The sequence below is a fragment of the Apteryx mantelli genome, chromosome Z, assembly GCF_036417845.1.
Source record: "Apteryx mantelli isolate bAptMan1 chromosome Z, bAptMan1.hap1, whole genome shotgun sequence".
Taxonomy (NCBI): Eukaryota; Metazoa; Chordata; class Aves; order Apterygiformes; family Apterygidae; genus Apteryx; species Apteryx mantelli.
The window spans coordinates 38,749,121-38,762,047 of record NC_090020.1 but is presented as its reverse complement, the minus strand read 5'-3'; the positions used below and the strand labels follow the sequence as shown (position 1 = coordinate 38,762,047).

Here is a 12,927-nt window from a genome sequence, read left to right as displayed (position 1 = left end):
TATCACTTAGTGTCTGATTCTGAAGGATGATGAGATCTTCAAATCCATTAGCTCTTCCAAAACTGGAGTATTAAAAGAGCAAGGTATTGTTTCATGGCATTTGTTTCATTGTTTCAATTCCAGGAAAATAATGCTTATAAAACATTTCTATATCAAATACTTCAGTGTGCTCGTGCTCTTTCTTGCACGTGTGTGTGCTCACTCGCTCTCTCTCTGTCAAACAATAACCATAATCATTTACATATTTTGAATGCATATTCTGCCTCAAAATTCCAGAACAGCAAACAGAAAACTAATTGAAATGTGTTCTATGCCATCTGCATTTTTTTCATCATTGAGTCACAATTGCAGACAGTTTATTTAAATCAACATATTTCAATTTGTTTCAGTACATTTAGAAAATCAATATTACTGCTCAATCACTACTCAAGAGTTGAGTGAATTTTGGACAAAATATATAGCAGGCTAAAATTATCTCTTTTCAACAATGTATTTGAGGATTTGCTTTCTTTCCAAATCTGATCAAATGCAAAGGAACTGCTTTACTTATTTTCTTCTTTTTCTTTGTATTAAAATGGGTTATTGTGATAAGCAAAACACTCCTTGAGCAGTGTATGATTTTGTTCTACTTTAGACTTGAAAAAGTGGGATTTGATTGGCTAAATCCTGTGGAACTCTGTAGAAATGTAGACATGAACCTCAAAGAACAGCAGATGAATTTTTATACAGGTTTTATTCCAATTTCTAATATGACTGTGACCATTTTTTAGCCTTGAATTTAAATGATTGTGCTATGTTGGGTTTTAAAGCTTATGTGCTTTTTTCTTTGTTTTCTTTGGTGTAGGTAGCCCCCAAAACATTATCATGTATTATATTGCCTGGTTTTCCCTGGATTTTCTTTTGGTTCTGACTTGCCTTCTATAATTTCACTTTACTGTTGTACTTTATCTTCTTTTGAGAAAACAATTCTAACAGTTTTGCTCTATACAGTTTCTCAGATCCTTTTCATATGGAGTTATCCCTAAAATGTATGTGCCAACTTCTACTAAGAAGCACAAAAGGCAAATTCAAATATTTAGATGTAGTTGAATGAATGAAAGAAAACGTAGAATGTTATAATTTACCAGAAGCCAGAAGTGTTTTACCGTAAGTAAGCTGGTTTTGGATTCAGGAGAGATCTGTAGTTGCTTTGTGAGGCAGAACTGACCAGAACTTGTTCTCCTTTAACTCTCATTTTCTCATCGGGGCTTTTTTGTTCCCACAGGACGGCACGTATGGCATGGATTGTGCCGAGCGCTGTGACTGCAGCCACGCAGATGGGTGTCATCCTACCACAGGTTACTGCCGCTGCCTACCAGGATGGTCAGGTATAAAAGAGAAGGATGATGAGAGTCTTCCAGTATGATGGGAACTGATCTTAACTTTCATTTGTGGGGGTTTAAGAGGGGTGTGTGGGACTGGAAGGAGAAAAGCAGCAGTTCTGTGGCTCTTGCATCCCTTCCTGCAAATCGCAGGCGCTGCAACTCTTGGTGGGTTTGGGATCCACAGAAACTGGGAGTAGAAGGGGAGGCCTTAAAACTCAGGCACCTCCACAAGATGGTTCTTTGTGAAAGTGGTGAATAACTGCAGATATTCAATGTCGTGCTGGCAGTCTTGGGAGGGAAAGCATCACATCCAGGAACTTGGGAAGCTTTGGTCAGGCAGCCAGAAAGACAGTAACTTCTGCAGAAGCTGAGTTGCTATTTTAGTTTCTCAGAAACTTTTGCAAAAAATTTTCTCTGCACATATTTTGTTCTGTATGGAAAGTGTGCTTTTTTCACAAAGCTTCTCCAACATTTTCATTGTGGTTTTAAGAAATATATATGTAACTGTTCATCAAAATTGTGTTTGATGCTGGTTTTGTATGGTCTTGTTTGTGGAAAGCAAGGTTTAAAAAAAACAATTAAGCTATGCAGAAGGGCAGGCTATTAAGAAAATGCTCCCTTTTTCTGTAGAAGGTAGTTTTTCTTCCCACATGGATCTCTAAGCTCTAACTACTGGAAAAACTCTTCCATCTTCAATAATTGTCATTACTTCGTCCTGTAAGTTTGTCTTTTGGTGTGACTTTGTATCTCACTACTGTACTATGACTAGGGTATGGTTTCATGTCCCCCATATTTATGGAGTGATTCTGTTTGATAATGAAAAGTCAGTATGAAGAAACACACTTTAGATGAACCAAATGTGTCTGCTGTGATAAGAAAGGAGTTTGTTTTGTGATTTCAGTTACAATCCAGCAGTTTTTATCATCTCATTCATTTATAAGCTAACATTTTCATAATTGACTTACCGTCCATGAAATAAGTATTTTCTTTTTTTCTCTGGTGCTTCCAGACATATTAGATGGAGGTGAGCAGATAATCTGCAGCAAGTCATTTATTTGACAAGTTTAGCAAACTATTATGCTCACAAAAAGTTTGCCAAGAGATATGATGTCCTCAGACATAATCTCTATTGACTTTTTTTCTCAAGCCTTGATTTTTTTTTTTTAAATATATATTTTAAAGTTTTGTAGCTGGATCAGAGGCATTTTGCTCCAAGTGTCTGAATTTCAGGTTGATTGATTGTAGCTGGTCACAGCTCACATGATGTTATTTCTGCTCCCTGTTTGGATGAATGTGACTTTTATGATTATGAGCGTGGGAAAAATCTGAGGAGGATACAAACATAGGCAGGAAGGCTTCCTGCTTTGCCTTGGAAGACAGAAACCATTTCTTGCCTGTGTAATTTGTTGTATATTCAGCTTTTGTTAGGTTCTTTGAAGCGGCCTGTCTCCCTGTTGTGACCCTATTCAGTGTGAAAGAGGGGCTTCTAGTGAAAGCAGTCACCTAACTGAGCTAGGAACTTGCTGATTTTATTCTCTTCCCACAAGGTGCAGTGTGACTGAAACTCGGCATTCAAATGTCCCTGGGAAATGACTAACACAAGAGTGCAAATATGAATAAAAGCAATTTGAGTGAATTCTGAAAAAATATTATTTGCATTATCCAACCTAGTATTGTTTCTAGAGACACTACTTGGTCTTTTTAGGTTATCTTGTTATGAAGTTTACAGCCTTTTATAACTATTTTCCTCATTTTCAGGTAGTCTCAGAAGGGCTACTAAGATGATTAAGGGACTGGAACATCTCTCATATGAGGAAAGGCTGAGAGAGCTGGGACTGTTCAGTCTGGAGAAGAGAAGGCTGAGAGGAGATCTTATTAACATGTACAAGTATCTTAAGGGAGGGTGTCAAGAGGATGGGACCGGACTCTTTTCAGTGGTGTCCAGCTGTAGGACAAGAGGCAACGGGCACAAACTGAAACACAGACAGTTCTGTCTGAACATTAGGAAAAACTTACTTACTGTGAGGGTGACAGCACTGGAACAGGTTTCCCAGAGAGACTGTGGAGTCTCCTTCCTTGGAGATATTCAAAAGCCATCTGGACACAGTCCTGTGCAACGTGCTCTAGGTGACCCTGCTTGAGCAGGGGGGTTGGACTAGATGATCTCCAGAGGTCCCTTCCAACCTCAACCATTCTGTGATTCTGTGTATGTGTGTGTGTATGAATATATTTTCTCCAACTTCTATTTGAATCTGCTCAAAATACGGTTTCCTAAACTAGTAAACCTATTGAACAAAAATACCCACATAAAAATATGTTAAGAGTTGCTGATCTTGAGCACCTTTTGTGCATAGAGTCAGAGGTGTTCACAAGTTCTACGAGTATTGTTCAAAATGTCTTGTTAGTCTTCTAATAGTGAGACAAATCATCACAGAGACCAAAAGTATGTAATTAAGTAAAGTCACATTAAAATAGGAAGTTTTTTAAAGACTATAGTAAAAATCTGACAACTTCTTATAACAGAATAAAAAATCATGACCTAGCCATTGTAGTATATCTAACCTAAGATGTGACTGAGGACTTTAAACATAGAGTTAATCTTGACTGTACTTTCATTCAGGTAATGAAAAGGAAGAAGTGTTTTTGCCTTTAATGAAAGCTTGTTTTTTCTTCATATTTAAAAAGGGAAAAGATTTCAGGAGAAAGAGACTTCATGCATGATTATAGATAAAATTGAGTATCCATCCTTGGACAGTGTCATCACAACTGCGTGTGTATTGGAGACTAGTTTCAACACGTTGGTGATGTCTAGACACACAATATGACATAAACAGGGTAGTTAACTTTATACTCAGTGTCTGGAAAAATCCTCCTCCCACACTTCACATGTCAGAGCAATACCCATGAGGAATCTGTCCTTATTTATGTAGCTACTTATATTTAGAAGGATTAAAAAGGAAAAAAATACTTTAGAAACAGGTTCTCAAATAGCTATACTGTAACATTGCACTGCAGAGATAGCATTAGACTGTAGGATTAAGAAGGCTGATAGTATACATATTTGTATGCACAATAGGTGGAGAAACAGGTGGAGAATTTGTGAAAATAAAGGAAGGTACTACAATGCAATAAATGATGTTAACTTAGCTTGCATTTCTTTTATTAGATTTGTTAAAGTAACCATCTGACTTGCTCATTTATGGTGGTTAGTAGTACTTACCAAAATAAAAGTAAGAAAAACATCTGACTTTGGGTCAGTCCAATGCTAATCTGACCCAAATGAAAGATTTCTGATGAACATTTGGGGAGGTTTAAGAAAAAATATGTTTGAGGAAGCTTAAGAATGAGAAATGTGAGTCTTTCTTCTTTTTTGACAAGAATAAGTTGATGAATCCATTATGAATTTCCCCAAATGTTTTGATGCCACCAAAATTATACATATTTTCCAAAAGGATATTTTGAATGTGATATTTTGCTCAGACCTAGTTGTCTGCACTTTCCCCAGGGAATTTCATGAGAGGCAATGGTTTACGTAACTTCGCAGAAATAAATTCAGGGTGGAGATCTTTCCCGTGCTGGATGACATAGTTGCGCCATAATTTGGGGGAACAGGGATGACACTGCATGGGACCCTGACCTGGTACAGCGCATGCTTGCTCTGGTAGTGAGGGAGCTCAGTGCTTCTGAAGCAGGCACAAGGGTTATAGCTGGGTACCTTAAGGCAGCCTAGCTAACATGCTACCCTTTATTCTGGTGTCAAGATACAGCTGCAGTTGAGCATTAGGTCACCAATAAGATGCTGTATGGTTTAGTTTTTAAAAGAAATTTTTCCTTATTTTTGAATAAGCATGTTATTTTTTGCTTCTGGAAATCTTCTTAGTTTATGAATGAAACTGTAAATTCAATTATTGACTATGTCATGAGCAATCATAAAACTCAAGAAATAATTGGAATTGTTTCTTTAAAAAAATTACACTATTCTTCTGTCTTCTACTGTTACCTAAGGGGATACTTAGATTTTTCATCCTAAAAAAAAAAAAGTTATCTTGTTTGTAGGACTCCTATTAAAGATCCTTCTGTGATTTACACCAACAGTACTCACTATAGAGCAGCTTTTAATTTTGCTTAGAAAAGCAAGAGTTAACAGTGGTGTTTTTCCTGGCAATCTCATTATTCCAACACGTTCCAGGAGCCACATGACATGATGGTACAAATGAGAAAAATCCGCCCACACTGAAGATGATGTCTGCCCCAAAACACTCTTCGTCCCTTGACATTTTGACTGTAATTTATAAATAACTTTTCTTCATTTGGTGGGATTGCAATAGCTAGACAGTGAAAAAGAGTAAGAAGCATTAAAATAGCCATAAAGCAGAAGAAAGACACAGTAAACTTGTCCTCCCAATAGATAATGATAGTTAAGTCTCCTAGTATTTTATACTGGAACTAAAAGATGCCTAAAAGATTAGAGAATTCATATTCTTGCAAACCAAGATTTCCCATTAAGCCATTGTAAAAAAGGCCAAGGTTTTCCTCCAGATACTTTGCTTGTTAGTGATAAAACATTTCTCTTGTGCTTTGTTGGACATGGTTTTGTTGGACCTTTCAGGTCCTGAAGAAATGTCATGTCACACTGGTACCACATTTGTAATTTTAAAAATCAATTGAAAGGCTATGTGATGTCAGGGATTACAAAATACCGCTAGTCTGCTGTCTGTCCCAAAACAACAGCTTTGTTTTATGGAAAAGACAGATGCAGCCATATCAGCCTACATTATACCAGCCCGCGCAGAGTTCGTCCATGTGCCGCGGCAGATTGGGCGTTGGTGGCTTTTTGCTGTGCTGGCCACCTGCTGACGCTAGTCAGACTGTCCAGCCCCAGATGCGTTGTTTCTGCAAGGAAAGGCTGTGTCTTCCCACATGCTCCCGACATGATTTCCAAGAGGCACATTTGTTGCTGGATTGTCCCCGAGAGACTTGCCCTTGCCTCGCCCATGTGAATAACTTGGTCCCCTGGGGAGCAGGGACTAGAAGTCTAGCTTTTAATGTGGACATGGTTTTTTTTTCCTACCACGTACAAGAAAAAGACATAAAAGACTACTGTCATAGGTCTTCCTCAACTTAACACTGAAAAATGAGCTGCTGCTAGAGCACTGCATATGGTGCTAATGCCCCGGCATGCCCGAGCCAGTCCCCTTGCTGTCCTAGATTGGCTGCTGGGAACAGAGATTTCCCTTTGCTGCCACTGATTTCTGCCTGCGCTTCTGGAGCGTGAATGTTCAGTATGCCACAAAATGAAATCATGTGTGGACTCTGTGTCATGATAAAATGCATATTTACTTCCCAAAACAAGGGAGAACGACTGTATTATTTAGTATGGGCGCTGGCCTGTCCTAACACTGGATTTCATTGTGTCTGCATCTCTGTTGCCTGTGCATTGTGATGAGTCTTCGTGTGAAGGAAATATCACTATTTTTAAAGGACAACTTTAAATCGGTAAATTAAGTACATTTGTTTTTCACCTGTCAAGAAGGCAAGAAAAGGAGAAGTATTATTTTCCTGTGGCTACCTAAAACGTGATAGGTGAAAAGAATAGCATCACTGGGCTGGAGGGCAGTGCAGCCACAGTACAGTCTTTGAGAAGAAACCAGGATGTCTCACAAGTGATTCTTCCTCTAAAAATTATAGATGCTACTGTTTGCCTTCAAGCTCTGACACAACACAGTTTTTGTATAGAAGTTTTTTGTAGCTGGCTTCCTACCAAAACTGCCAGGTACATACTCTTCCTCTGCTGCAGTGAAGAAGCAGCACTCTGAACTTCTGGAGAAAAATCTTGGATCCTTTCATTAGCTCCTTAATTTGAGACATTTCTATCTATTCTTCTGGCTCTCTTCAACTTGAGAGCAAAGCCTCTTCTTGCCTTAAGACAACGAGGGTATTTCTAAATAATGCCTTTGAAGTTTTGCACTGCTTTCCTGTGCTGGTGCTCCCCTTTCTTTGGGTTATCACCCACCTGGCAGAGAAGCAGGGAAGCAGTTCTCACCTAGCTTTCCCCCATCAGAAGTCTCAGCTTTCTTGAACAGAAACAATCGAGTGTTTAACAGAGCTTTTCTCCAATAATTAAATATAAAGGGTGAGATCTTGGACCATAATGGAATTTTATCCTTGACTTTAATGAGACCAAGATTTCCCCAAGTTTTGAGGGCCTGATCCTCCTCTTGTTTATGCTGTTATATGGGAAGTATAGCAATATAAGAATAGGCTGTAATTCTGAGACAATACTGGAAAGCTCCATGTGCCATGAAGACAAATTGTATAGCAAATACATGTTCTTTACAAGATAAATTAATTCTTTACTTTTTAAAGTTTGGATAACTTTCTATCAGACTAATGGAAACATAATAGGCTAGAAAATAGTGCTTAGCCCAATAATAAATTTGCCTTGCAAGATCATAAGAAATAATTTGTAGATTTTTCCCCTTTTAAGTGCTAAAACAAATTAGCTCTCTGTTGAACTGTCTTGGATGGATCATTGAGTCTCAACATATTAAATATATAGCATAGGAAGTACGTAAACACTCTCCTAGTGTGGGTAGAAACATTGGTATCCCTCAAGAATTATTTTGCTTCATTCAGGCAATTACGGATGCTGGGGGAATGCTGATTTAGAAGCGAGGCCCCTGGCATAAAGCACTGGGCATTAAATGCATGAGCATTTCTGCAGAGCAGCTTAGCTGAAGTTTATCATGCCCATTCAGCGATTGCCTAGCAACTTGGGGAGGCCGTCAAAGAGCTCTTTGTCCCTGGCTCTGGCAAAAACACTTCCTCACACATCTTCTTATCAATCAAAATCGACATGCAAACTTCTCAAAAATAGTTTTATCACATAAGAAATTAATACTCACTTAAAATAGTGGCGATGATACACTAGCACGCTGTTGGTGATGTTGTAAAGGCTGAGTCAAATCTTCCTTTCCAAGTTCCAAGTAAAAATCTTCCCCCCCCCCTTGCTAATTTCTGGCTTTTCTATAAAAACATAGCTTTCTCTGCTGAAATTTAATATAAAGCATCTGGCTCTGGAAAATTCTTTTTCTGTTTTTTAATCCTTTTAATATTTCTGACCTATTCTTTCTCAAGAAAGCATATATATTTAATTTTTACAGCTATAAACCGTGAAACAGTTTTCCATTTTTAAGTGCCTTTTGGGCTTATCTAAGCAGTAGCGAGTGAACAAGATTTAAAACTATTTATATAGAGATACACCATGTCACTGAATCAATCTGTATTCCTGCTTTGCTGCAGTTGTTCCTGACACACACTTGCACACGGGGTGAAATTGATAGTGCTTGTGATCAATGGCAGATATAATAAAATCCCTTTTATAGTGAAAAGGATGTAATATTCAGCACTGAGTACATTAGATTGTCATAATAACTATGCAGTGGAATTTAGGATGCACTTTCCTTTTTCTAAGCAGGGGAATATCATTCTTCACCTGACTACCTCCTCATGAGGTGTGGAAGTGAAGAAAAGCTGATCTTTTTTTTTTTTCCTGTCTCCTTTATGGAGGATTTCTCCTGATGGGTACCAGAGGAGCTTGCTCCTTTTTCATTTTTAATGGTATGGTTGGCTCTTTTAAGCATCGCGGTCCTAAGTAGCATGGGGCTCATTGTGTTTTCTATGCCAGCGCGCCCAGTATCACCCTTTGACACCACACTGTCATAAAGCATCCTCTGTGCACAGATCAAGACGATATAATTGAGCCTGGTGTTATTGTATGTCACTGCTCTACATAATCTCAGATAATGCACTATGGTAACTCTTGGCAACTGCTGACTTGTTAATAGTGACCATTGTATATTGAACACCACAGAAACCCATTAAAACTCAGTGAAAAATGCCTTTTCTCTCGCAGGGTTCACTGAGCAAAGCTATGTATGATATGACAAATAATACTCATGCAAACAGAATGTCAGGTTCAATCCTGAAATCCCTTGAATGTATGAGCTTATGTTTTCATGGACTTAAAAACACAAGTTTTCAAATTTGGGAACCTCAAGCAGAGCAATTTTAAGCATCAGAAATAAGTTTTTAAAAATGCAATGATCTCATCCTGCTCATGTGCTTCAGCAGGGGGACATCAGCATCTCTCAGACCAATCTTTTTTATTTATTTATGCACAAATAAGGACTTACTTAAGTACCTGAAATTGAAAAGTCAACACAAGCTATTGAGAAGCAGGTTTATGTTGTCCCTTAAATGTGGATAAGGAGAGAATGACATTCCCTCTTATAGGCAAAAATGAAAAGGTTAGTAATGATATAAGGAGCCTCTCGATTTTGGCAATAAATTCATTTCAGGTCAGTATTAACCAAATGATCAGTGTCCCCATAGGGTTGTTAAGTGACCTGTGTACTGTCGGCTGCCACTCAGTAGGTGGATTCTAAAAACCAAATGTTTTCTCTATCGTTGGCATTACTTGTTGTCATCTGTTGAATCAAATAGTTGGTTCAATGATTCAAGCTGTTGATTGTCTTGCAAAGAAACAAACAATTTAAAAGTCTGGAGTTTCACCTTTTCTCTAATTAAAGACTTGGTCTTTGGCTATAGGCAGCTTCACAAGGCAGGTGGGGGTGAGGGAGTTACCTCCGAGTTGGGTCTATGAATAAATGGGGTAATTTATTTTTCAGTGTTGTTACGAACACTGGGTTTTGCTCTTCAAAGCTGAAGATTTTTTGCTTGTCACATGTGAAACTGTTTTACTTTTTTAAGACTCTGGCAGACAGTGAACCTGTGGCATATTTTGCTGGAAATGCTTACAAAGGAAGTCATACTTGTGGTTGGATTCAGTCCACTTTTCCCATAGCAAAGTGCTTCATTCAGTAGAGCCACTACAATAATGCTTAATTGTTAATGCAAAGTACTGTAGACACAATATGGTCTGAGTGCCACAGTGGTGCCTGCTGGCATTTAACATGCAGTTTACTTTTAAAAAAACAGCTAATGAAAAAAACAAACAAGAAATTTATATTTAATGCTGCTGCCTTGCAAAGAAAACAAAACAAAACAACCCACAACTGGGCGATTCCAGCCTGCAGTTTGCATTATGATTGATGTATAGGGGTTAGGTCATGGTGATCTGATAATCAATTTTGTGCCAAAAGTGGTTAGAACAAACAGTGACTGACCAGCATCCTTAACACCGTGGCGGCTCAGCATTCTGGAATGCTCACATGGCGGGTCTGGAAGCCTTTTGTGCCCTCTACATTTTTCCATTTGGTATGAGGCTTAGCAGTAATCAGCTCACTACTAATTAGAAGTCATTCTGCGTCCTGCTCCCCATTATTACATTAAATTATCCCAGACCTTGAGAATTTTTACATTCAGAAGGAAACATTTCTGCAGTACCTTTTGTCATGTATTTCCCACACAACAAAGTTGAGAGTACGCTTTTGCTGTTTTGAAACAGCCTCTGCGGAGGAAGCAAAAGCCATTCTTTTGCTGTTTTTGAATTATTTTCTGCTTTTCATTTCTGTTTTCAGCTGTTAAATAGCATATACCAATGGTGAAAGTGAGATGAATAAAAGGATATATAGAAGCCTGGAGGTAGAATCCCATGGAGCTCTTCCTTTCCACATGAGTTGGCTACAGAAATGCTTTCCCGTTACAGAGCTTAGGATCAGTCCTTATGTACCTCTCCTCAAAACCGGAATATAAAAAGTTCACTGTTCTGGGATCCAGGGAAGGCAGGAGCAGAGATGCAAGTTTACCTTGTTCTTATTTTATTCTCTTGCTTTTAGTGATATATTAATAAATAGTTTTTGTTAGCAGTGTTTTAGGTGTCAGTCCTTCTGAGAACCAACAGTTTAAACTAACTGTGCATGCCGTGACTTAACAAGAGCTCTTGATGTACAGGTGGTGACCATTCTTTTTTTATGGTTGCAGGCATACACTGCGACAGTGTGTGTGCGGAGGGACAGTGGGGCCCAAACTGCTCCTTGTCTTGTTACTGCAAAAATGGAGCCTCATGCTCTCCCGACGATGGCATCTGCGAGTGCACGCCGGGATACAGAGGCACCACTTGTCAGAGAAGTAAGCGCAAAATAAATGCCTTAAAATCTCAGTTTCTTTCTCCTGTATTTGGAATATGTATGATATAATACTGTAGTACGGTGTTAACTGTACTGTGAAACAGTCCTCGATTGGACATTTTAATCATCAGAATGTATGAGTGTACAGAAATAGGTGTTACCTGAAGTTAACAACGTTTTCAACTAACAGTCCTCTTCTAGCTATTTACTTTTATTTACTATTTGTGCAGTGACATTGTTGTACATATGACTTTTAAGAAACAAATACAGTAGGGGAGTCCATTCTAAGGCTAACATTTCCAAATGTGGTTGGCCAACATTGATGTTTTAATACATATTTTGGTAGTTAATTAAAGTGTGCCTGAGTTTCAGAAGCTAGAAACCTTAGCTTCCCATTGAGTTTGGTAGGAATCATTAGCTTAATTATTGCTTTTATTTAACATTTCTTCTGAAGCAGCAAAGAACGGCCAATAGGACCAGGCCTCACTGCTAGTAAAAGGCATCATATATACACATACTTGGATTTTAAAAATTCATCTCTGTAAAATTTAAATGTTAGCAGAAGAGAGATGAACTGAGGCAAATCATACCAGAAGCAGGGAGGCAAAAATAAGATGATGTGCAAAATATCCACCCATCCAAGAGGATTTGTCACAGCTTGCCAGTTGTCCTGAGTTCACATTCTGACAGATAAGAGGGAAAGGTGGCCAGAGCAGAGCAAGGCGACTCCTCTGCGCTGGGAGGCTGGCCGTTTTTCCAGAGGAGGTCTCCCAGAAACAGAGTCAAGAAGCAGGTGGAGTCAGGCCAAGCAGAGAGGCTTACTGGGTCCTCCAAAAGAGGCAGAAAGGAAGAAGGACCCAGCAAATGATTGCCAAAAGGTGGAAGGAGAACCAGAGGAGTCCAGGCATGGCAGCATTTCAGGGTGAAGAGTGTGGTTGCCTCTGGTACTACTAAATGCATTGCTGTAACATTAGTTTCCCTTAAGCATTTCTAACTAAGTGCAGTAATTATTCTCACTATCTAATCTCTGAAGGCTTTACAGTTAATCAGTTAATCCAAAAGTAGACCAAATGTAAAACTTCCTTGTGCCTTGGAACTAATGTGTATAACGAAGACAAGCGGCTTCCCCTCTGATGGCTCTCAGAGCCAGTCTCTCATGCATGGTCCCGAGACCAGGAGGTCATACAAATAATTTGGATCCCAGTCAGAAAGTGCCTTTTCAGTAAACAGGAAGATCTTAAGGCACTGTTTTGCTTGGAAAAGTTAAGGTCTCAAGGGAGATCTGACAACATTACTTATATCAAGCATATAACTGAAAGGCTGAATCTTGAATGACATTAAAATATTGAAAAGATACCAAGTTAGTTTTCGTGAGTGCTAATTGCTGCTGTGCAACAGATATTTCACTTGAAGCATTACCTAATACTCTAATTTATCAGGAAAAAAGAATGCCCACAGGGATTAGAGAAACA

At 38.7% G+C, this 12,927-nt stretch overlaps 1 protein-coding gene across 1 annotated transcript in view; it reads left to right on the top strand.

Moving 5' to 3' along the window:
* MEGF10 (multiple EGF like domains 10) overlaps positions 1-12,927 on the top strand; it is a 75,474-nt gene that overhangs the window by 44,937 nt on the left and 17,610 nt on the right. Inside the window, exons 12-13 of the mRNA XM_067316483.1 lie at positions 1,265-1,367; positions 11,310-11,456. Coding sequence (XP_067172584.1) covers positions 1,265-1,367; positions 11,310-11,456 — 250 coding nt within the window. The remainder of the gene's footprint in view (positions 1-1,264; positions 1,368-11,309; positions 11,457-12,927) is intronic.